We start from the raw sequence: 24,638 nt of genomic DNA, 5'->3' as shown, positions 1-24,638 counted from the left end.
TCAAGTTGGGAAGAACTGACATCTTGACAATATTGAGTCTTCTTTTTTTTTTTTTTGTAAATTTATTTATTTATTTATTTATTTTGTGAGGAAGATCAGCCCTGAGCTAACATCCATGCTAATCCTCCTCTTTTTTTTTTTGCTGAGGAAGACCGGCTGTGAGCTAACATCTATTGCCAATCTTCCTCCTTTTTTTCCCCAAAGCCCCAGTAGATAGTTGTATGTCATAGCTGCACATCCTTCTAGTTGCTATATGTGGGACGCGGCCTCAGCATGGCTGGAGAAGTGGTGAAGCGGTGCATCGGTGCGCGCCCGGGATCCGAACCCAGGCCGCCAGTAGCAGAGCGCACGCACTTAACCACTAAGCCACGGGGCCGGCCCCGGTATTGAGTCTTCTTATGCATGAACAGGGACTATCTCTGCATTTGTTTAGCTCTTTGATTTCATTCATCAGAGTTTGGTAATTTTCCTCATATAGATCTTGTACATATTTTGTTAGCTTTATACCTAAGTATTTCATTTTTGGGGTGCTATTGTAAGTGGTATTGTGTCTTTAATTTCAAATTCTACTTGTCCATTGCTGGTATAAAGGAAAGCAATTGACTTTTGTATGTTAACTTTGTATCTTGCAATCTTGCTATAATCACTTATTAATTCCAGGAGGGTTTTTTTGTAGATTCTTTCGAATTTTCTACATAGATGATCATGTCATCTGCAAAGAAAGAAAGTTTTATTTCTTCCTGCCTAATCTGTACACTTTCATTTCCTTTTCTTATCTTATTGCACTAGCTAGAACTTCTATTACAGTGTTGAGAAGGAGTGGTGAGAGGGGGACACCCTTGCCTTGCACCTGATCTTAGTAATAAAGTTTTGAGTTTCTCACCATTAAGTATGATGTTAACTATAAGTTTTTTGTAGATATTCTTTTTCAAGTTGAGGAAATTCTCCTCTATTCCTAGTTTACTGAGAGTTTTCATCATGAATAGATGTTGGATTTTGTCAAATGCTTTTTCTGCATTTATGGATATGATCATGTGATTTTTCTTTTTTAGCCTGTTGATGTGATAGATTACATTAATTGATTTTTGAATGTTGAACTAGCCTTGTATACCTAGGATAAATCCCATTTGGTCATGGTGTATAATTCTTTTTATACATTGTTGGAATTAATTTGCTATTTTTTGAGGATTTTTGCATCTATGTCCATGAGAGAGATTGGTCTGTAGTTTTCTTTTCTTGTAATGTCTTTTCTAGTTTTGGTATTGGGATACTGCTGGCCTTGTAGAATGAGTTAGGAAGTTTTCCCTCTGCTTCTGTTCTGTGAAGAGATTGTAGAGAATTGGCATAATTTCTTCCTTAAATGTTTGGTAGAATTCACCAGCGAACCCATCTGGTGCTTTCTGTTTTGGAAGGTTATTAATTATTGATTCAATTTATTTAATAGATAAAGGCCAATTCAGATTGTCTATTTCTTCTTATGTGAGCTTTGGCAATTTGTGTCTTTCAAAAAATTGGTCCATTTCATCTAGGTTATCAAATTTGTTGGCATAGAGTTGTTCATAGGATTCCTTTATTCCTTTTGATTTCCATGGGATCTGTGGTGATGTCCCCTTTTTCATTTCTGATATTAGTAATTTGTGTCCTCTCTCTCTTTTTTTTTAGTTAGCTTGACTAGAGGCTTGTTGATTTTATTGATCTTTACAAAGAACCAACTTTTGATTTCATTGATGTTCTCTATTGATTACCTATTTTAAATTTCATTGATTTCTGCTCTGTTGTTATTTTCTTCTGCTTACTTTGATTTTAATTTGCTCTTCTTTTTCTAGTTTCCTATGGTGAAAACTTAGATTACTTAGATTTTAGATCTTTCTTCTTTTCTAATATATGCATTAAATGCTATAAATTTCCCTCTAGCATTGCTTTTGCTATATCCCATAAATTTTGATGTTATGTTTTCATTCTTCATTTAGTTCAAAATACTTTTTAATTTCTCTTGAGATTTCTTCTTTGACCCATGTGTTATGTAGAATTGTGTTGTTTAATCTCCATGTATTTTGGTATTTTCCCAAACAGTTATCTTTCTGTTATTGATTTCTAGTTTAATTTTATTGTGATCTGAGAGCAGACATTGTATGAGTTCTGTTCTTTAAAATTTGTTAAAATGTGTTTTATGGCCCAGAAGGTGGCCTGTCTTGGTGAATATTCCATGTGAGCTTGAGAAGAATGTATATTCTGCTGCTGTCGGATGAAGTAATCTATAGATGTCCATTATATCGAGTTGATTGATGGTGCTATTGATTCAATTATGTCTACTGATTTTCACCCTGTGGATCTGTCCATTTCTGATAGAGGGCTGTTGAAGTCTCCCACTCTAGCAGTGAACTCGTCTATTTCTTCTTGCAGTGCTATCGGTTTTTGCCTCATGTGGATTGCCGCTCCATTGTCAGGCACATACACATTAAGGATTGTTATGTCTTCTTGGAGAATTGTGTATCATTTCATCTTTATCATTATGCCATGCCCTTCTTTATCGCTGATAACTTTCCTTGTTTTGAAGTCTATTTAGTAGCAATCAATTCCTTTCTAATTTTTAAAATAGGTAGGACAATTTCCTTTGATATTTTTTAAACGATAGAAATAGTTCATAGTCTCTCATTGCTGCCAGTGGGGAACTTTGGGTTAGATGACCTCTGAACTCAGGAGATCACCAGTGGATCCTGAGTTTGCCCATAGAGACATGACAGGCAAAGCCACATGCCCTGTACACTGCTATGTCATGAACCAGGAACCAAGCACATCCATGCTGGCGCTCAGCTCAGCTCCACAAATGTTTATGGGGCATTGACTCTGTGCCAGGCCAACAGCTGATGTCAGCCCATTCACACCAGTATTCCCCTTGTTGAATACTAAAATGCTTCTGGGCCCATTGGTAAGTAAGACTGCCAGAACTCTGTGAATGCCCCCACTGCCTGCCCCAGCTCTTTTCCTGCCCCCACCCCCAACCCCCTTCCTCCATTCTGGTCCGGCAAACAAAGAGTTGGCACCTGGTATGGGAGTGCCTCTAAGACCTGCTCAGCCACCAGCATGTCCACTTGGATCTGCCTGGTGCATTCGCCTACTGGTTGTTACATATTTTGATTATCAGGCCAGGCTAGGCCTTTCCTGTGGAACAAGAAGGAGGCTGTGGAGAGGGCACAGACTGGGTCCCTCCCTTCAGGAGGGTCCAACCTACTCAGGGTCACAGATGAAGCTGACATGCCATCCTGGGGGTACACGAAAGTGGGGTGAACTGAGGAGGGAGTGATGATTTCAACAAGGAAGGCTTTTTGGGAGCTGAGCCTTGCAAAGGGCTCAGCAAGCAGGGACAGTGGGAAGGGCATTCCTGGCTCAGATCATCATTTCAGACAACCAGGGGCCAGCGATCGCATGTCCTGGGCCCATCAGCTGCTGGTGTCTCCTTTCCTCCGTGACGCATCGTTTCCACCAACTGCTAATTACCTCATTTCCTTGAGAGGCTCTGATTGTCATCTACACCCCCTGGCTGGATTCCTCCGAAACATCTTGGGGGCCACCTGAGCTCCTGTCCTCCGGTTTGCCGTGGCCACTTGCCCAGTGGAGTGGTTTCCCAGGCTTCCCTCTTTGCTCTCTGCTGCTCGGACAAAGAGAATGATGACTCCATGGAATTCCAACAGGGAAATTGAAGAGACAAGTGGAGAGTACATAGGGAGGTTGGGCTCTGCTAGTCACTCAGTGAACAGTGACAGGGATTGACTAGGTGGTGAGCACTGTGGGTACCACAGGAGGAATAAGGTGCATTTTCTTCCCACCAAGAGTATATAGTCTGATGGCAGAGACAACACCAGTATAAAAACAACTCTACACAGGGGAATACAAGTTCCGTGAGGGAGGTTATGGATAAATTCTGTGAGGTTCAAGAGGGCAGGCCACAGCTAGCTGGGGGTATCAGTAAAGGCTCTTGAGAATGGCCTTGAAGGACGGGCAGGGTTTGGACAAGTGAAGCAGACAGGAAAAGGCATTCCAGGTGGCAGGGACAGGATGAGCAAAGGCCAAGCGGTGGGAGAGCACCGGCCGTGCACGGGGAACTGAGCCTGAGGGAGCAGTGCGAGCTGAGGCTGAACAGTGGGGAGAACCAGGTCGTAGAGGCTTTGGATGCAGGCTGAGGAGTGTGGAATTCTCCAGGTGGGGGTTCAGGAGCCATGGCAGGTTGGAGGGGAGGAGAGACGCAGAGTTCTGCTTGGTGAAGGAAGTTGCTGAGATCGTCTTGCCTCGTCCTCAGCTCGAACCGCATGAGTTTGTGGGGGATTCGGGCCCCCAGCCAGCCTCCCTCAGTATTTTAGGTTCTGCCCAGGAGGGGCTCCAGCCTTGTTAGGGGTGACTCACGGGTACCCTCGCTTTTCCCCTGTTGCTCAAGGCCCTTGCTGAGATGCTCAAGGAGAACAAGGTGTTGAAGACACTGAACGTGGAATCCAACTTCATTTCCGGAGGCGGGATCCTGCGCCTGGTGGAAGCTCTCCCATACAACACTTCACTTGTGGAGCTGAAAATTGATAACCAGGTGACATGCGCAAGGGTCCCTTCCTGTCCTTCACTCCATGCCACTTGCTGTTCTGCGCTCTCCTGCATGCTGCTCCGGGGAGTACGTGCTGCTGGACAGAGCAGGGCTGCTGGTTAGGAAAGCTCCAGAGCCCAGCTTTGAGGGCTCCCTGCACACCCTCCACCACGCTCACTTTCCTTCTCCGTCATTCCTACCAAGCGCTCTTCCCGCTTCTGTTTGTGTAGCCCTAGTGATGGGGAGCTCACTCATCACCAAGATCAGCCCTTCCATTCTTAGCGAGAATATCCTTCCTCAGAGCCGAGAGAAATCAGCCTCCTGTAAGTCCTGTCTGTTGGGTTTACTTCTGTTCTCTGCTGCACACAGGACACATCTAGGGCACAGATCTTATACACCAGGCTAAATATCCCCATTTTCTTCAATCACTCCCCACTCAATGGGCTTTTGAGTCTCCTTACCATCGAGGTGATTCTCTGGGATAATTCTAGTTTGTCTTTATGCTTATGTGGTTATCGTTTCTCTATAACTTCTGTGGCTCAGTCATTTATTTTCAGAGTAAATCTTGCAGTTCTGACTTTCTAAGATGTTGCTAATAACAATATCTTGTATGTAAAATATCTTGTATGTTACACACGTTGAGGGTCTACTGCGGGCCGGGCTCTGTGCTGTGCACCTTACACACATCATCTTGGTCTTCCCAACAGCCTTGCAGGATGTGGGTATCATCTGTCTCAGTTTGCCGAGAGAAAACAGCTCAGAGAGGCTAAGACACACAGCTTCCTCAGGGCCACCAAGTTAGCACTTTAGGAGGTAGGATTTGAATCCAGGTCTTTTTGACTCCAAAACCCACACTCCTTCCACTACACGGCATTGTTTCCAATGTTACAATGCTTTCTTCTTTATGGTTTGTAGATTGGGAACTTTTTTCCCTACATGAAAATTTTTGCTGAATGGTTATATAAATATGTACATAGAAAAAAGATAGGAAGGAAATATAACAAAATTGTAAATAGTGGTTATCTCTGATTGAGATTATCTGTACTTTTTATCTTTATTGTAAATTATTACAAACCTACAGAAAAGTGCATAAAACTTAAATGTACAGCTTAACAAATCATACCAGGCATGTAACTCCTGTCCAGGTCAAGAATTAAAACATCACCAGCCTTCAGAAGATTTCTGTGGTCCCTTCCCAATCATAACCCCTTCAAAACTCTTCACAATTTGTGCCCTAATTACTTTCCTGCCTCCATGTCTTTGCTCTTGCTTTCCTCTCCTCTGGAATGTCCTCCCTTCCCCCTACTCCCTGCTCTGCCTGGAGAAATCCTCCTCTTCCTTCTGGATTCAACTGAAGCTTCTCCTTCTCCCAGTAGTGTTCTAAAACCAGCTGATTGTGCTCATCTCTTCCCAACTCCCCTTCAGTGATGGCACGTTGGTACCTTGAAATCGCCCCTAGTCTGAGTACTTACACTACGGAAATTGGAAAACACTACAAATCTAAACTTTCGTTTTTTGAGAACCAGCATACCACTGCCTTCTCCCATCAGCCTGCCATAGCCCCTCTAAGCCTCCCCTAGAGAGAGTTAGGCACTCCCTCTCTGTGTTCTCCTAACACCTTGGCTTCCTTCTGAGATTCTCAGAAGCTGGTGCTGTGTCTGAGTCATCTCCATTTCCCAGTGTCCAGCTCAGAACTTGGCCCTACAGTGGTCCTTGGTAAGCAGGGCTGCCCTGGATGGTTGTGCATGTCGTTCACTGCACAATGACATGGTAGGGGCAAAATCCAATCCACGTTTCACTCTCCAAGCCTTGGTGTGGGGCTTTGCTCACCCAGAGAGGGTACTTTTTTCTAATTCATATAAAGAGGCCACATGAGCCTGCAGCAGCCCTGTTATGTGAATTTGCTGCATTGGAGTCCTTGGAGTCTCATATGCCAGTGGCCTTGATGCTGTATCACTCATTCCCAGCGCCTCCCCACCCCACCCTTTATGCCCCCTCCCTTGGCCATTGCTGACCCTGGTTTATTGGAGGCAGAAGGGGCACAGTAGATGGAACAAAGGCAGGCAACAGGCTTGGCAGCAGCCCTGGGCCAGGCCCTGGGCTTGGCAGGTCACGTGACTCCAAGCCTGGCTGGGCAGGGAGTCAGGGTCTACCCAGCGTCAGCTGAAACCTGACTCCCGAGGCAGAATGTTGGCCTCAGGTCATTGTGGTGGCAGCTGACAGGAGCCAGCTGCCCCCTTCCCTCTCTCGCTGCTATCCCCCAGAGCCCAGAGATGGAGCCCATGCTGACCATCGCCTTCGCCCTCCCTGAACACCCTGGTGCCAGAACAATCGCTTCCCTGGGCCTCAGTTTCCTCTCTTGTACAATGGGGATAACAGGAATCTCTGCTTCTAAGGAGAGAGCAGATGTCAACTATGAGGTTGTGAACTTTGATGATGACTCCAGAGGTGATCGAGGGCGCTCACACTCTAAGAGTTAATTTCCTGAGCAGCTACCGTGTATTGTCATCTCATTTAATGCTCACGAGGACTCTGTCAGTGGGTGTCACAACCCACCACCGTAGTGTAGATGAGGAAACTGAGGCCCAGGCAGGCTGTGTAACCTGCCCAGGTCACACAGTAAGTGGCGGAAGATTCAAAGTCCGTGAACTGCGCCTGTCTGGGCTCTCGGACCCTGCTGTAGTGATGTGTGGGCCTCGCGTGGCTTTTCTCAGCTCTCCCCTCCCCTTGGTGGGAGGACAGAGCACTGGCCAGCACCCGCCTCCCATCCCGGGAGCCTCTTTTCTGGTTCATCTCAGCGTTTGGTGAGTGCTGGCTTCACCCTGGGGCTGTGCTGGGCGCTGTGTGTGAATACTCTGGCTCTGCCTCCAGGAGTTCCATGCTGGGTGGGAAGACAGACAAGGACAGAAATAACCATCGGAGCAGGTGCTCCAGCAAGCCACAGACAGTGGCCGTGAGTCCACTGGAGGGAGCAATCTCAGTCAGGAGCAGGCATCAGGGCGGGCTTCTTGGAGGAGGTGGAGTTTGAGATACACCGTAGGGTGGACAGTTGAAGTGGAGGCTGAGGCATCTCAGGTACAGGGACCACACGAACAAAGAGAAGGAGAGGAGAAACCGTGGAGCTCATCCAAACCAGACTGATGGTACCCCAGAGGAAAGCCAGACAGGGAGTGGGGAGTGCCAAGGGCTCTGAGTGGGTAAGCTGAGGGAAGGCGGGCTGTGGGCTGTTGTCTGCACCAGTCAGACTAGTGCTCCGGGAAGATGGTGCCCCGCTGGATGGGAGAGGATTGGGGGCGGGGAGAGGGCTCAGGGAGGCCAGCAGGGGCTGTGACCCCCAGGTGCGGGGACCGTGGGGAGGTGCTCCTGCGCACCCCGAGGCTGGAGACTAGAGGGGGCCCGGCAGGGGTGGGGGAGGGCGCGGCTGCAGCAGGTCTGGGGAGGGGGCTCTGCCGGCCGCGGCTCAGGGGAAGGCCACCTGCGCCTCTCACAGTGCGTCCCAAAGGCCTGGGTGGGCCCACTGCCTCCCCTTGGGTGCCCCAGCCCTGCGCTCTGGGGGGTGCCGAAGAGGAGGTGGTGAGTGGCGTCTGATTTATTCCGCATTCTTGGTTAGTCAGCGAGGTCTTCGGAGGCCACGGCTTTCTCCTCAGCTCCTGCGCCTGTAACCTGTGTCAGGGGGCTCTGTCCTCCTTTTCCCTTATACGGCCAGAGAAGGGGGCTTGAGGAGTTCTGCTGAGGTTGCCATGGGGCCTCGCAGGCTGGCTCGGGACACGAACTTGGTAACCAGGACTCTGGGGCTGTTTGTTTACTCGATTTCTCTTTATCTCCAAGCCCTGAGACGGCAGGGACGGCGGGAGGGGCAGGGGGCCCTGACCTAGAGCCTCATTTCACAGGCGGGGAAACTGAGAATCAGAGAGGGGATGGACGCGCCCGATGTCACAGATCAGGTCAGGGTCAGAGCTGGGTTGGAGCCGAGGTGTCCAGCGTTCAGGCAGTTGCATTTAGGGATGGACGTAATGGACCCCCCCAGGGAGCAGGCAGACAGATGGGGTGCCTGCAGGCCCCGTCCATCGCAAGGGCCTCTGCCTCTCCTGAGTCACCCTCCTCACTCCCAGCACGGCTCCCTCCAGCAGGCCCTTCTCCAGGCCCCTTGGGCATGGGGCACTCTCCCTGCCCTTGGAGCAGACAAGGCCTGAAAACACAACCCCCTCCCCATGTGAACACACGTGCAAGGTCTGGGGCATATTGGCCGGATTTCTCACATTTCATTCCAATATTTGACAGTGAAGATGTGCTTAATATTTTGAAAAGAAGCTAAAGGAAGTGGATTGTGTTTTCTTGTTTTTCCAGGTGGGATTATTTTCTCAGTGGAAATTAGTTTAGAAAGAAAACAAAAGCTACGCTGGGATAGGATCCTGAAGGCTCTCCCACAGGGTGACCGACACCCCCTTCATTTTAGATCAGACACTCACGGCAGCTGGCTCACTTTTTTTTTTTAATGAGGCTGAATATGACTTTTGGTTTTGCAAGATGTCAGGAAAACACACTCTTGAAAACCAAGAGAGCGAGAGGTTTTGACCAATCATGTTTTCTGTTTTGTTCCTTATACATTTAGCTTCTAAGCCGCAGCTCTTGGTTTGTGCATAATTTCTGTCTGTAGTCCCGTTGCGTAGTGAAATAATTCAGCCTGGAAACAGTCAGTCACTGTCCCTTCCACTAGATGCCAATTATGTTCTTTCGCTGACCTCACTTCTCAGGGAAAAATGAGATCAAATCAGTGGAAATGACACAAAAAGATATGACATAGAGAAAACCCTTTTCCTACACAGATCAGAATCAATCAGAATAAAGATTTGTGACAACCGTCTCGCACCGTGTCAGGTCCCCGTGGAGGCTGCACTCTGTCCTGAAAAACCAGGAATGTCGGACCCAGGGACGACCTAGCTTCAATCTCTGGTACTTGAGGTCAAACAAGGGATCAAGGCCCTGCTAAGCCCCAGCTCTGTCATGTTCTTGCTTTGTAAGTGGGGAAAGTCACCTAATGTACCCAGGCCTCAGTTTCCTCACCTTTAAAGTGAGAATAATACTCATACTCACCTCATTGGGTTTTGAGAGGGTGTAATGTGTTGATCCCTTAATCAGTACCTGGCATTGGTCTTCTCTCTCTAAAGGGGAGGTGATGTTTCTATTGCTCGGTGGTGGAAGGGTGGGATGGGGAGGACTGACCTCTGAGAGAGTCTAGTTCATGCAGGGAACAGCTTTTTCCCTCCTTCCTTTGTCCCTTATGTTTACTTTTATAGAAGTATAACTTACATATAGTAAAGCAAATACATCTTAAGTGGACAGCTCAATGGGTTTACACACACACATATATAGACACCTGGGATCACCACCAAGATCAAGATATAGAACATTTTCAGCACCCCAGCAGGCTCCCTCATGCCCCTTCCCAATCAGTACCCTCCAAACACAACCATGTCTTGATTTCTATCACCATAGATGAGTTTTGCCTGTTCTTAAACTTCATATAAATAGAATCACATGTATGTGCTCTTTTTGTGCCTGGCTTTTTTTGCTCAACATTGGCTATGTGTATATCAGTTATCATAGCTGTGTAACAAATTACCCCCCAACACTTAGCAGCTTAAAACAAAAGTGAACATGTATCAGCCCACAGTTTCTGAGAGTCAGGAGTCCAGGAGCAGTTTGGCTGCATAGTTCTAGCCCAGAGTCTCTGATGAGACTGCGTCAAGGTGCAGTCTGAAGGACTGACGAGGGCTGGAGGAACTGCTTCCAAGATGGCTCCCTCCATGGCTGTTGGCAAGAGGCCCTCAGCCCCTTGCCATGTGGACCTCTCCATGGGGCTGCTCTAGTGTCCTTACCATATGGCAGCTAACTTCTCCCAGAGTGAGTGAGCAAGGCAGAGAAAGAAGAAAGCCGCAAATGCCTTCTATGAGCCAACCTCGGGAGTTATACAGTCCTTTCCGCCATGTTTGTTAAAAGTAAGTCCCTAAGCACAACCACGTTCCAGGGAGGGGAATTATCTCTCCCTTTTGAAGGGAGGACCATCAAAGAATTTGCGTACATATTTTAAATCACCAGAGTGAGAATCATCTGAATTATTTTCTGTTGCTGCAGTTTCGCCAGAATGACCCTTCTAACCAGCAGAGCTCCCCACGGCTGGAGCATGGTGCCTCAAGGGTGGTGCGCTCCCATCACTGGGGGTGTGTAGGCAGAACAGAACGATTTGGCAGCTGTAATATGGAGGGCATTTTAATACCAGCCAGGGTTTGGGACTCCAGAATTGGACTAGATAATTCCTAGGGCTCCTTTCTGATGTTTTTCCAAGTATTCCCAGGTGTCCATGTCTTCTAGATCACAGAGAAAAGGCCACGATTGGCCCCATCAGAAGTACAAAGGGAGCTTCTTGATGCCCATGGCGCCTGTGGCCTGAATGAGGATCTCAAAGCCACCAGCTCCAGGTCACAGCTCAATTCCACCCAAGTCGTTGGTTGGTTGTTTCATTACATAGTGAATCTGATCATCTTCTTATCAGATTGATAATACGCGGTGTGAGGACACAAGAGCTGTCATACACTGCTGAAGGTCACGTCAGTGTTTTATCCTTTAGGCAGGGCAGTCACAATTTTAATTCAAAATATGCCTGCTTTCAACTCAGCAATTCTATATCTCATGTCCAGCCTAAAGAATACTTCCTCTCTCCCTGCAAACCCCACTGCTGCATTGTTCACAACCAGGAAAAATGGAAGCAAACTAAATATCCTTCTAAACCAGGGCATCCTTGTTATATGAGGTGGTTCTCTATGTGCTGACTTGGAAAGGCCTCCAGAAAATATTAAATGAAAAAGGCAAGTTGCAGAACAATAAGTATAGTATGAATCCACTTAAAGAAAAAAACCAAAAATAAGAAAAATCTATATATTTTTGTTATATACTTCATAGAAAAAATCCATAGGAACACTCCCCATTGGCCATGGTGGTTACCTCTGTGGAAAGAGGGGAGGATTGGGGATAAATGATGTGAAGGAGACTCTTTCATTTTACTCAATTTGCTTTCGTATCATTGGAATTTTTAATAATAAGATTGTATTTATTCACAAGTGATTTATTTAATTCTTAAGCAAATCTGACAGGGGCAAGAGTTCTGTGCATCACTCCCCCACCTCCCCACTCCCTGGCTCTGCTCCCAGAGTCTGCTGTTGCCAGGCCTGGCATGACCTGCCCCTTGGTCTCTTCCCAAGAGGCTCCTAATTGCCTTTCACCCACTGGTGAGGTCACCTCTTGATTTTTTAATGCCATCCAAGCAAGCTGTTCATAGACTCACAAATGCAGGCCCCGAGGCCTTAAAGGTCACAGAGCCTAAGCCTTCCCCATTCATAATGACACGTAGGAGACCCTCACAAGACAGTCTGCCCTCTATTCGCACACCTCGAGGGACGGGCAGTCTGCTACCTTACCAGGCAGTTCCGTCCACGTGCGGACACTGTTAGTGGTTGGATCACGTTCCTCCACACTGGGCCAAGTGCCATCTACCCGTAGCTCCTCTCATCAGCCCCTCCTGCCTTCTGAGCTCTCCGAGAAACCCGAGTGAGGTGGGAACTAGCACAGGCTCTGGAGCAGACCGCCTGTTCAAATCCCGCAACTGACTATCCCTGTGATTCGGGCGAAAGTTCTTAATACTTCTGCTCTTCATGTTCCTCGCCTGTCAGATGAAAGTTATAGTAATAGTACACATTCCATAGGTTTCTAGGGAGGAGAAAATGAGTTAGCTTATGTAAAATGCTTATGACGTTGTTTGGCACACAATAATCACTAAATAATAAGTATCTGAAAAGCAAGTAAGAGACCAGAGGTTTAGTTCTGACCCTGTCCTCACGGCCTCTTCTCCCATCTATGAAACGGTTGACGCCTTGTAGTCGCAGAGTCTCTGGAGAAAGGGACGGCTGGAGAATGAAGCAAGGATGACGCTTCTTAAGATGTATGCACTTTTTCTATTTTACTCTTTAATGTACCGATAATGGTTCTGGTCCAAGATTAACACTCCAGGAAGACTAGCCGCAATTGTCTAATAGAATCTTGTATCCTCTCGCATACACCCAGATACATCTGCGTGTATCTCAGGGACATTGGACCATAGTTTGAGAATGTGGGCCTAGAGGGTCCTCTGAAGTCCTTCCAGCCCCCGGTCAAGGTCAGGCCTTGGCTCTGTCATTAGCCAAGGGAGCACAGTCCAGCTTCCATCAAGACACGGGCTCAGTTCACTCATCTCTAAGATGGAGGTACCAGTTTCTGCCTGCCCTGCCCACCTCCCAGGATGTAGGGAGGTTAAAAGGGGGCAGTTTGCATTGGAGTGCCATGTACCCTGGACCGAGCAACATCAAGTGTCAGCTTTGCAGAAGCAGCCTCACAGTTGCTGGCAGCCCCTCCGCTCAGAGGAGACAGGTGCTTTCTGAGATTAGCCCATCCTGAGTTCTAGCAGAGCTTTCCTAGCAAGTGACTTCAAGCAGAGGCCAAGCTTCCTGCTAAGAGAGGTGGGCGGGGGACCTGCTGGCTCCTTCTTGGGGCCTCACATGGGCTCTGTACCATCTGCCAGGCCAAGTCAGCCAGAGCCCAGGGCTGTGCTGAGTCCTCTGAGGACAGGCCTGAGCTCTTCCCAGTGCTTTCAGGAGCCTTGCCAGCTGGGCTGGTGGAATTGCACCCATGTCCCTCTGCGTGCCATCGTCAGCGTTCCCAGCCCCATCTGAACCCACACGAGCTCTGGTGCACTCAGAGTCCCAGGGAGGAGCCCCCTCAGGAGTCTCAGCTGCGGTTCCATGCTTGTCCCTTTGGATGCTGGGTCGGGGATGCATCTTTTCTACCCTCCTGTGTTGCTGTGCGCTGAGCGTATTCCTACTTCTTCCATTCAGTTCTTTCCTTGACCTTGACCTGGAGATACTGGGTACAGTGTGCTATCCCAGGGCTCACAGTCTAGGGTAGCACCATCCAATGGAACTTTCTGTGATGATGGAAATGTTCTAGAGCTGCACTGACCAATATGGTGGCCACTAGCCAGTGGCTGTTGCGCACTTGAAATGTGGCTAGTAACTGAGGAACTGAATTTTAAATTTTATTTACTTTTAATTATTTAAAGTTAAAAAAACAATCTGATTGAAAAATGAGCAGAAGATCTGAATAGATGTTTTTCCAAAGAAGATATACAGATGGCCAGCAGGTACATGTAAAGATGCTCAATATCACTAAGCATTAGGGAAATACAAATCAAAACCACAATGAGCTATCACCTCACACCTGTTAGAATGGCTAATATCTAAAAGACAAGAAATAAGTGTTGGCGAGGATGTGGAGAAAAGGGAACCCTTGTACACCGTTGGTGAGAATATAAATTGGTGTAGCCACTGTGGAAAACAGTATGGAAGTTCCTCAAAAAATTAACAATAGAACTACTATTTGATCCAGCAATTCCACTTCTGGGTATTTATCCAAAGCAAAGGAAAACACTAACTCAAAAAGGTATCTGCACCCCCATGTTCGTTGTAGCATTATTTACAATAGCCAAGACATGGAAACAACCTAAGTGTCCAACAATGGTTGAATGGATAAAGAAGATGTGGTATACACACACACACTTGAATATTATGCAGCCATAAAAAAGAATGAATTCTTGCCGTTTGAGACAACACAGATGGACCATTGTGCTGAATGAAATGTCAGACAGAGAAAGACAAATACTGTATGATCTCACTTATATGTGGAACCTAAAAAAACAAAAACAAAAAACAACCAAGCTTATAGAGACAAAGAACAGATTGGTAGTTACCAGAGGTGGGGGTGGGGGTGGGTGAAATGAGTGAACTGGGTCAAAAGATGCAAACTTCCAGTTACAAAATAAATAAGTCATGGGGATGTGATGTACAGCATGGCGTCTATAGTTAATAATACTGTATTGCACATTTCAAAGTTCTAAGAGAGTAAATCTTAAAAATCCTTGTCGGGGGAAGAGGGAGAATCTCCCTCTGCCCTTTCCCTTAAAGTTCTTATGGCTGGCCAAATAATCAACAAGACAGGTTAGCAGGAGAAAATAATACCAAGTTTAATAACATGTATACATGGGAGAAAGCAGGGACACTGCGTTTCTCAACACAATAGCAAAAATTCTCGTCTTAAATATCACGTTCAGCCAATGACAAAGGAGGATTTTGGGGGTGGGGGGAGTCAGTTACAGGAGATTACCACTAAAGCACAGTAAACAAGAGTAAGGTTATTATGCAGATTTAAGGCCTCAACTTCCACATTGATAAGCCTCTAGAAATGAGGCCATCCCCCTCTCTTCTCAAAACAGAGAGGGAGATACCTTTACAAATGGAGATTTCCCTTGTAAATGATTGTCTGGCAACTCCTCTCAGGGCCCTCCAGAGAATGTGGCCAGAGAGACAGAACTTCCGATAAGATGGGCTTGTTGGTGCCTTTCCTATTGTAACATTTATCCTACATTATCTTTACAGCCATCATGATAGATCTGTTCCAGGAAGGAGCCACCATGTCAAATTCTTTAGGCAGTTAGTGGGGGAGGTCAAATGTCCTCAGAGAAAACAACCAAGGTAAAGAGATAGATTTCAGGGTGGCCAAATCTTGATCTCCCACATCCTCATCATACGAAAAATAATTTTTTGTGTGTGTGTGAGGAAGATCAGCCCTGTGGTAACATCTGCCAATCCTCCTCTTTTTGCTGAGGAAGACTGGCCCTGGGCTAACATCCGTACCCATCTTCCTCCACCTTATATGGGACGCCGCCACAGCATGGCTCAACAAGCGGTGCGTCGGTGCGCAATCGGGATCCGAACCTGTGAACCCCAGGGCCCCGAAACAGAGCACGCTCACTTAACTGCTTGCGCTACCGGACGGGCCCCCGAAAAACAACTTTTTTTGTAACTATGTATGGTGACAGATGGTAACCAGACTTACTGTGGTGATCCTTTCACAATGTATACAAATAGCGAATCATTATGTTGTGCACCTGAAACTAATATAATGTTATATGTCAATTATACCCCAATAAAAAAATTTAAGTTAAAGAGCCACATGTGGCTAGTGGCTAGTGCACTGAAAAACAGATATGGAGGCAGGTGACCTGAATAAGGCAGATGGATCGGGCCGGGAGTAGAGAGGGACATACAATGTGCCACTGGAGTGTGGAGTGGGGAAAGATGGTTTCCTGGGGCGGGAATCAGGAAAGGCTGAGGAGGGGGCATCTGTGATGGGTATTAAAGCACTAGGGACACATCAGCGGGTGGGTACAGGAGGGTGGGGGCATTCCATGTGGAGGCAGGAGGACGTGAGCTTTTAGAAGTAGATCTCTGCCTGCAACAGGTACCATGTACCAGACCCCCAGGGTAAGCAGGCTGAGTAAGGACTGAGAGAGGAAAGGACGGCAAAGGACTAAACGGTGCAGGCCCCTGAGGGCCAGGCTGGGGAGGAGGCGGGTCTTATCCTGTTGGGTTGTTGAGGGAATGAACTGAGATCTGCTAGGTTGGGTATAAGGCGTTGAGGACACAGTAAGCTCTTCATAAATAGCGGCAGCTGTCGGCAGTGGGGAGCCATTGCAGGGCGTGTGTGTTTCTATTTGCCTCTTCTTCAGATCAGTTTGGGAGTACTGCCATCTTAGCAATATTAAGTCTTTTGATCTATGACTATGGGATGTTTTTACATTTATTTATGTCATCTTTAATGGACAATGCTGTCTTGTAGGTTTCAGTGTACAAGTCTATCTTTTATTAAATTTATTCCTGAGTATATTTTATGTTATTGTAAATGGAATTATTGTCTTAATTTCATTTTTGGATTGTGTGTTACTAGTGTATAGAAATACAGCTGATTTTTGTATATTGATTTTATGCCCCGCAATCTTGCTGAACTCATTTATTAGCTCTAACAGTTTTTTGTGGATTCTTTAGGATTTTTTAGATACAATATTGTGTCATCTGCAAACAGAAATAGTTTTGCTTCCTCCTTTCCAGATGGCTTGTATTTCTTTTCTTAGTTGTCGTGGCTAGGACCTCCAGGACAATGCTGGTGAGAGCGAACATCCTTGTCTTGTTCCTGCTCTGAGGGGGGATGTCTTTAACCATTAAGTATGACAGTAGCTTGCTTTCTCTGTCTTTTCAAACCTCTTTAAGATTGTTTATTTTTCATTATCTTACGGTAACAGAAAACTCAAACAATACAATAAGATATAAAGAAGGAAGCAAAAGCTCCCCAAATCCCACCACCACCAATACACTTCTAGGCCTTTTCAATGCATGTGTATGTGTATGCAAAAGAGGTAACTTTAGAAAAGTACGACTGCTTTGTAACTAGGCTTTTTCCTCTACCCAGCATTGTTTCATGGCCATCTGTCCAGGCCTGCGACCAAAGCTTTGCATCATCCTTTTAGAACCAGCACTGTTCTATTGTAAGGCTGAACTGCCACTCATCTGAGCACCTGCCTTTTGGCCAGTGTTTGTTTCCCTTTTTTTCTCACTATGATAAACGAGACTGATGAACGTCCTCATCATATCCTTCCCAACATTGTGTGTTGTCGGTTTTCCTTTTCTTTTCATCTTTGTCAGGTGATCACTATAGATTTTGGGGTAGGGAAGTAATATGATCAGAGTGAGGCTTTAGGAAGCTAACTCTGGCATTCCCAACTTACTGCGTGACCTCAGGCACATCCTTTTCCCTCTCTGGGCCTGTTTCTTCATTTGTATATTGAAGAGGTTAGTCTAAATGACTGGTTATCAAACCTGGCTATATATTGGAATCACCTGGGGAGTTTTAAAACCACGGCCACCTGAGTCTCGCTTCCAGCGATTCAGATGTAATTAGTATGGGGTATAGCCTGGGCAGTAGGATTTTTAAATCCTCTTAAGACTAGATGACTTGAAGTTCTTTCCTGCTCAGATATTCTAGGAAGGCTGCTGTGGGACAGTGGGAAGATCTGTTCTTGGCGTCCAGCAGCCCTGGGTTTGAATCCCAGCTCGTTCGTTCCTGGTTGTGTGAGCCTTCACCTTCTCCAAACTTCCATCTCCCTGCTCTTGGAGGGGGTGTTAAGATCCCCACCCACCATGCAGGGTGTCTGCGGTACAGAAGGTTTAGGTCCTGCACAAATGGAATGAGTGGTGACTATTGTTCTTTTCTTGATCAAAGAGCCAGCCCCTGGGCAACAAAGTGGAAATGGAGATCGTGAGCATGTTGGAAAAAAACGCAACGCTTCTCAAATTCGGCTACCACTTCACCCAGCAGGGGCCCCGGCTGCGGGCGTCCAACGCCATGATGAACAACAATGACCTTGGTGAGTGCAAACGTGCTCCCTACCCCGCCGCCTGCCATTCTTCCCACCTGTCCTAGGGGTGTGGCAGGGAAAATTCAATACCATAACTTCTCCACGGGAGTCCCCTTCTTGAGCCCGACGCAGGATCTTCAAGCGGATCACGTTTCCTTGTTGTCTGTGTTTGTGCCTGTCTCCTCCCCGAGGCTGTGAGCGCACACTGTGAGCGCCCTGTGTGCGGGAGCTAAGGCTGAGCCCTCTCCTCCCGCAGCGAAGCTCAGGGCAGCACAGGGCGGAGCCCAGAGCACCCTGGTGGCGTCAGCTGAGTGAGGTGGAATGTGGGAGGCACAGGCTCACGTGGGTCTTTTCCTCTTCTGAAGACCCTCCTCTGAGCCCTGAGTCCTCTCCAGTCACACAGTCTGGCTCTAGCCTCAGGTCCCAAAGCCACCAACCAGCGCTAGGACCCAAACCCCAAGCCTGGGAGACTTCACAGAGCCTTTAAGGTAAAAGTGGAAAATGTCAACTTCGTGGTAAAGTAAAACAGGTTACATTAATTTAATCTCGATTAAAGGCATACTTTATATTTTTCTAAAAAGAAAATGTCACGATCTTTCTTATGAGCATATATCAAATAGGTTTACAAGTCAATTGAATGAAACGTGAGATCAGTCATCAACTTCCTTCCAGATGCCAGTTGTTCTGAAGCTCTATGGGCAGTTATTGATTATGTGTATTCTGCTGGCTGCTAAAGCAACTTGATAGAGTGTCCAAAAAGAAGTATGTCTGATAAGGCTATAGGAAAATAAGAGGAAAAAAAAACAAGACAAGGAGTAGGTCTAATATGTTAACATAATTGATCATTATATTTAGCCATGGGTTTCCTAGAACCGAGGCAGGAGGAAGACAAATCAAGTTACATTACTCTTATTACAGAAGAGAAGGAAGCATAATGAGCTTAAGAAAAAGAAACAAAACTTCTTTCTGGGATTGAATTATGAAATAACTATGTTTTCTAAACGACAATGTCTTCAGGGAGTTTTTCATCAAATTCAAGCCTGCTCTACACGTGTTTTTTTGTTTGCTTGCTTCTAACACTCAATAAAATGCCAAGAGCTTAATACTAAAGCTCAACTCAACATTCAGATGTGTCCCTGTTTAGTGATGAATCGGAGGCCAGGTGAATACACGGAGGCCTGGACGAGTGGAGATGAGTGTGTAGTGTGTATGCACAAGGCAGGTACTCACAGAACCTGTGATAGATAACCACTGAGCCACACACACGCACACACTTTAGATTGAGTTACTCAATTCATCAAACATTTGTCAAAGTATTGCTCACTCCAGATGCCACTTTTTTCTAGAGCTGCAGGTCTAGAAAAGCCCATAAAACAAACAAATGAAAACATGCCCAGTGTCCTGGTTTATCTGAAGTGCCCTTATTTGAAATAAAATAAGAACAAGCATAGATAATTAAGAATCATCATTATTACGGTGTAACAGAGGTGACAGCTACACTGAACTGTTGAAGGCGGCTGGCAATCTAAACTCTGCGGGCCCAGCTGTGATCTGGCTTCAGAACCAGCACTTAAATGCCTTGAGTTCTACCCTGATATGCAGCAGCCTCACAGTTTTTTCTCCCAGCTTAGATTAAGCTTGTGTGTGCCCCCTTGGTGCCTATCTCAGGGCTAACCCAGCTAGTGTATTCCAATGGCAAGAGGTCTGGAGGTCTTTTTTCTGGGGACAGAGGCTCCAGATGACCAGAGGTTGGGAGTGCTGAAGCGGAGACACCCGAATCAGCTGGAGGTTGGATAAAATGGCCCTTGAGGACTCTCCCAGTCCTGAGAGTCTGCGATTCCAAAATCCAGGCCCGACTCCTACCACCAGGGACCTCCTGAGGTTATGGCCGGACCCTAGAGGCCAGAGCTGGAAAGGACTTCCAGGCCCATTCCTCCAGTTCCCTTCGGGAGAAACTGAAGACTGGGGGGGGTGCCCTTCTAGGCAGTGGCTCAGCCAAGTCACACCAGTTGTTAGTTATAGCAAGCAACTTTTGTGTGCCCGGGACTGTGCTAGGTGACATAAGGGGCAGCAGAAAGCCTATTTCCCTGACTCAAGAACATTTACAACCTTTTAGGGGAGAAAAGGCATGAGTAAGAATTCAAGAGTGCCTACAGACTGTATCCGAACAGAAGAAATGATTTGTGAGGACAGAGGCCAGTTAAGCAAAGCCTTCTGGTTGGGGTGGGCCTTTAGCCAGTCTTGAAAGGAAGAGCTGGGTCGTGGGGAGGTCAGGAGGCATTCCTGGCAGGGGTGGTAGCACTGGCAAAGGCAGGGTGGTAGGACCCAGGATGCAGGATAGGAGAGACAGAAAGATCTAAAAGGATTGAGGAACTGTCATAGGGGTCAACATAGAAAGAAAAATAGGAGCTCACAGAGAAGGGAGAGAAGGGCTTTCCAAGCAGAGGGAACAGCATGGGCAAAGGCAGCATGATCGACAGGTATATGAGGTGTTCCCAAGGAATGGGGCTGGGTAGATGTGGGGAGGCTGTGAGCCGAAGGCCTTTAATGCCAAGCTCAGGAGTTTGGCCATGAAAGCAGGTGGGAAGCGGGACCATGACAGTTGCCTGGACAAGCATGACAGGTAAGAAAAATGGGCCTCTGGGTTGCCCAGGGAACTATGTGCAGCTGCTCCCTTGGGGCTTCCCACAGAAGGAATTAGAGCAGAATCGTCTGACTACACACAACATTCTGAGTGCTGGTTGGTGAAGTAGGATTTCCAGCTTTAAAAAGAAGTTTGTGCCCAGAGGCTAACTTTTGTAAAAGAAATGCTTATGATTCTGACGGTGCTTCAGCTCCCTCCTGCAAAAGAGAAATCGCGACTTTCTTTCCAACACGGTATTTTCATCCCTCTCTTGATGCTCCGATGAAGGAGACAGGCTTCCATGGTTTCCAGCTGAACATTTTTATCATGAAAGCCTCCTGCCGGCCCTGTCCATCCACTGTGCTTGTTAGCAGAGTCGGCTGTGCAGCCCCGGGGCAGGGAGCATTGTGCGGAAGGGAGCAGCCTCTCCTGTGACCTGCCTCTGTCCTGGCTCATAGCCTGTGGCCTCTGTGCTGCTTGGGCTTTGCCTGCCTGCCAGGCAGGTGGGCTTCTCCTTGGGGGACATTTAGTCCCCAAGGCCATGGGTCAGCCAGTGCCTCTGCACACAGGTATCCTGCCCGGGACCCATCCTACTGGCATGCCTTTGGTCCTTCCCACTCTGTGCACTGGGCTCTTTACAGAGTGTTCTGTGGCATAGAGCAGGGCGCCAGGACGCAGTGGGTGTTAGGGAGGAGCCATGCATCCCCATCTACGTTTTCCCACGGTGATACCTCGGGTGACTCCTATCTCCACACTATTTATAGCTGAGAGCCAGGCTTAGCCTGGCTTTCAGGTCCTGTAAATCTGCCACTGAAGCTCTCTCCACTTAATGAAATCTGAATTGCAGCCTCCAAGTTAAGACAGTTGTATGTGTCAGGGTGGGGTGGGGAGGGAGAGTAACATGTTTAAAAGCAGAGAACCTCCCTTCCTGGGAAAGTCGCTCTTTTACTGTATTTTCAAGGAAGACCTTTCTAACAAGTACCCGGACACAGCACAACCCAAATCCATTTCATCATTTTCCCCCAAAACCATCTCAGAAAAGGGCACGACTTTCCTCACAGCCATTCAAGCCAGAAATCTGGGCCTCTCTGTCTACGCGGCCGCCACCCCAGCCAGTCACCTCCTCGCCATCCCCATTGCCTGCCTCATGTCAACCCTCATCACAGTCACCTGGCGTCCTGCAGCTTCCCCGGGCCTCCAGCTCCTCCTCCAGGGCAGGCAGCTCGCCCAGCACTCATCCCAAAGCTTGTCCTACGCCTCTGCTTAGAACCCTCTCCGGGCTCCCGCTGCTCTCAGGTTAAACTCCTTGATGTGGCTCACATGTCCCTTACTAATCAGATCTGACACATACATGGCACCTACTGTGTGCCAGGCCCTGCTCTAAACACCTCCCATCTCACTGACTCCTGTGAGGCTCCCAGCAGCCAGTGAGGTAGGTGCTATCACCACCCCCATTCTACAGTAAGGAAGTAGAGGCCGAGAGCAGCAGCTTAGGGTACCCGCAGTCACTGGGCAGAAGTGGGATTTGAACTGCAGTTCGGCCCCAGAGCCTGTGCTCTCCACTTCCCCCCTTGGTGAGGGCCAGCCAGACTCACCTCTTGACACCCGACAAGCCATCCTCTTGCCATATTAGTAGCTGGAGTGCCTCCCAGTGGCCTGAGCAAAAGCGTCCCTTTAGAGGACCGTTCTCCTAATGCTCCTCCTACTTTCCCACGCTTCACCCCTTTATCATGTAAGATTCAGCAGACGTGTTACCTGCCACCCTCAGAAGATCTGACCACTTCACTCATTGTGCCTCATACTGGATAGACAGTTACCATGACACCTGTAATATTTTATCAAACTTATTGTTGGCATATCTTGGTCCCCTGTTAAGCTCTTTATTTCTGCTTCTTGTGCTTGGCACATGATAGCACTCAGTAGATGCTGCTGAACATGTAAATGAATAGAACACGATGGAGGTGTCCAAGCTTGGCGGGAAGTGGTGGAGGGAGCTCAGGCTGCGGACAGAGGTTGGTCCAGACGACTCGAAATTCCTTCTGGCTCTGATAATAAACAAGTCTCTGGCTGTTGCAATGATAAGCAATGCGGAGGAGTTTGCTTTAATGGAATTAAAAAGCCGATTGAACTGAAGGAGGATATTGGGAGACTTGGTTTCTCCTCGCAGTTCTACCACTCACTCACCGTGTCTTGGGGCAAGTTACTTCCCTCGCTTGGCCTCAATTTCCTTCATCATTAAAATGCGGGAAAATACCTGAGTGAGTGGGTGCCTTTCCCTTCTCCCCATCCAGTCCTGTAAAGCCAGTGTCAGGGAACTCGGCGCAGATGCAACCCAGTGTACACAGGAGGGCCTGTGGGGAGAAACACACGGGATCCCTCTCTGTGCCTTCAGCCACGGGCTGGGGACTCAGGTTCCAGTCCTGGTTCTGCCACTACCTCTCAGGGACCCTGGCTCTTTTCTTCTCCAGCGGAAAGGAGCTAGTCCTCCTTGTGAGAATCAGATGAGAGGTGGACATGTAAACCCATCTAGACGGGGCTGGATTGTACTGAGGGAGGCGCTGGACTTTAGCTGAGAATGAGTCACAAGCCTTTGTTGTCTGGTACCAGCTTTATTGCTCTGAGCAGGAAATGTACTCTTCTGCCACTCTTGCCTCATCCATAACATAGGACTGACACTGAGAATTGTTGCAGGGGTTCCAGGGAGGTGTGGAGTGTAAAAGGGGCGTAATGAGGACTGCCTTGCTGGGCATGCTGGCACAAGCGAACTCTAGGCCCCAGACTGGGAGACCTGTGTGCCCTCGCGTCCCTGCCCCCCAGTTCCCAGCCACCACCTGAGTAACACACCTTCCTGGTGGTTCTGCTGTGTACGCTCAGTGTCATGCACAAGCTGCTTTGGCTCTTGTAGCAGCTCCTGTGCATCCATCTGAGGTGTTCCAGGTCAGCTCAGGAACCGGAAGCTATGTGAGTATAAGCAGACTTTTTGCCTCACAGCAATAGCTTCCTGCCACACCAGCAGCCTCCTTGACTACCACCTACTGGCACCTACAGACTTCTTTGACCTTTCTTTTCTCTAGTGGCTCATCTAGATTGCTGCTGGTCAGAGGCTGTAATTCATGTCAAAACACTCTCGCCTGTTACAACACAGGGACTCCCCACCCCCCATCCCCAGTCATCCTATAAGCTAATGACTCCAGCCTGCAGCCTCCTGGCTAGTGCTTTCCTCTTTATGGCCTTTAACTACGTGTTATGTGAACAGTGTCTGAGCTTACATTGTCTTCCCCCCGGGAAAATGTCAACGTTGACCATAAGGGGACACAGACAATGCAGGGTCCTCTTCAGGGTGGAAAGTCGTTTACGTAGGCAGGAGGCAGCCAGGAGCTCCGAGAGCGCGCTGGGGGAAATGTTTCCAGCAGGTTAAGACGAGAGTAGGATCTTCAGCTGCAGGGCCTCTGTACACAAAGGCAAACAGTGGAGTCAGATCAAGTAGGTTTCATACCTGTGTGGCCAGTGATTCAGAAGTAATTTATGAACGAATCCACACTATCACAGACCCTCCTCAGTGAACGCTGACAAACTGTTCTTTAAAAACAACAGACGTCAGACTTTCCTAACCAAAATGTTAGTGAGAAGCTTCACCGTGCTTTCTCGGAGCCTGTGTGGTTCCCGGTGCACAGGGACAACTGGCTTATGTCTTATCTCCTTTCCTTTCCAGTGAGGAAGAGGAGGCTCGCAGACCTGACTGGGCCCATCATTCCCAAGTGCCGGAGTGGCGTCTAATGTGCAGTGGAGACGACCATGCCTTTGAACTGGACATGTTCTACCGATAATCTGCGCTCTGCCGTGGAAACCAGAAGGCAAAATGCCGGCACAAAACCCTTATGTGGTTCAGTTCTTTATGCACTAAGGTTTTAGGTTAACTAGTGATTGTAGTTGAAAATTTTATAAACTATGGTTAATGTGAAGTTTTCCTTTAGTCACAGAAGTTCACTCTGGTTATAATTTAAAAACTAAGAAGCCCCGAACCGGCAGATCTTACTGAAGACGACGTAGCAGCAGTGACTCAGCCTCGGAGCCCAGTGTCGGTGGCCTTGCTGTGTGGTGTTTCAGGT

The 24,638-nt window shown here is 47.6% G+C and overlaps 1 protein-coding gene across 4 annotated transcripts in view; it reads left to right on the top strand.

The window, feature by feature from the left end:
- TMOD1 (tropomodulin 1) overlaps positions 1–24,627 on the top strand; it is an 84,357-nt gene extending 59,730 nt beyond the window's left edge. For 3 of the 4 annotated variants that reach the window (XM_087419440.1, XM_087419439.1, XM_087419438.1), the window contains 3 exons: positions 4,433–4,576; positions 17,771–17,915; positions 24,242–24,627. In XM_087419440.1, coding sequence (XP_087275566.1) covers positions 4,433–4,576; positions 17,771–17,915; positions 24,242–24,306 — 354 coding nt within the window. In that variant the 3' untranslated portion in view covers positions 24,307–24,627. Of the gene's footprint in view, positions 1–4,432; positions 4,577–9,396; positions 10,121–17,770; positions 17,916–24,241 lie in introns of those variants that run through there. The other variant, XM_087419441.1, reaches the window with a different exon arrangement.
- Positions 24,628–24,638: the final 11 nt, after the last annotated feature.

This window comes from Ceratotherium simum, chromosome 29 (genome assembly GCF_057802395.1).
Source record: "Ceratotherium simum simum isolate JZ-2026a chromosome 29, ASM5780239v1, whole genome shotgun sequence".
Lineage (NCBI taxonomy): Eukaryota > Metazoa > Chordata > Mammalia > Perissodactyla > Rhinocerotidae > Ceratotherium > Ceratotherium simum.
Note: the sequence above shows the minus strand (reverse complement) of the source record. Positions and strands in the feature narration are given on the sequence as shown.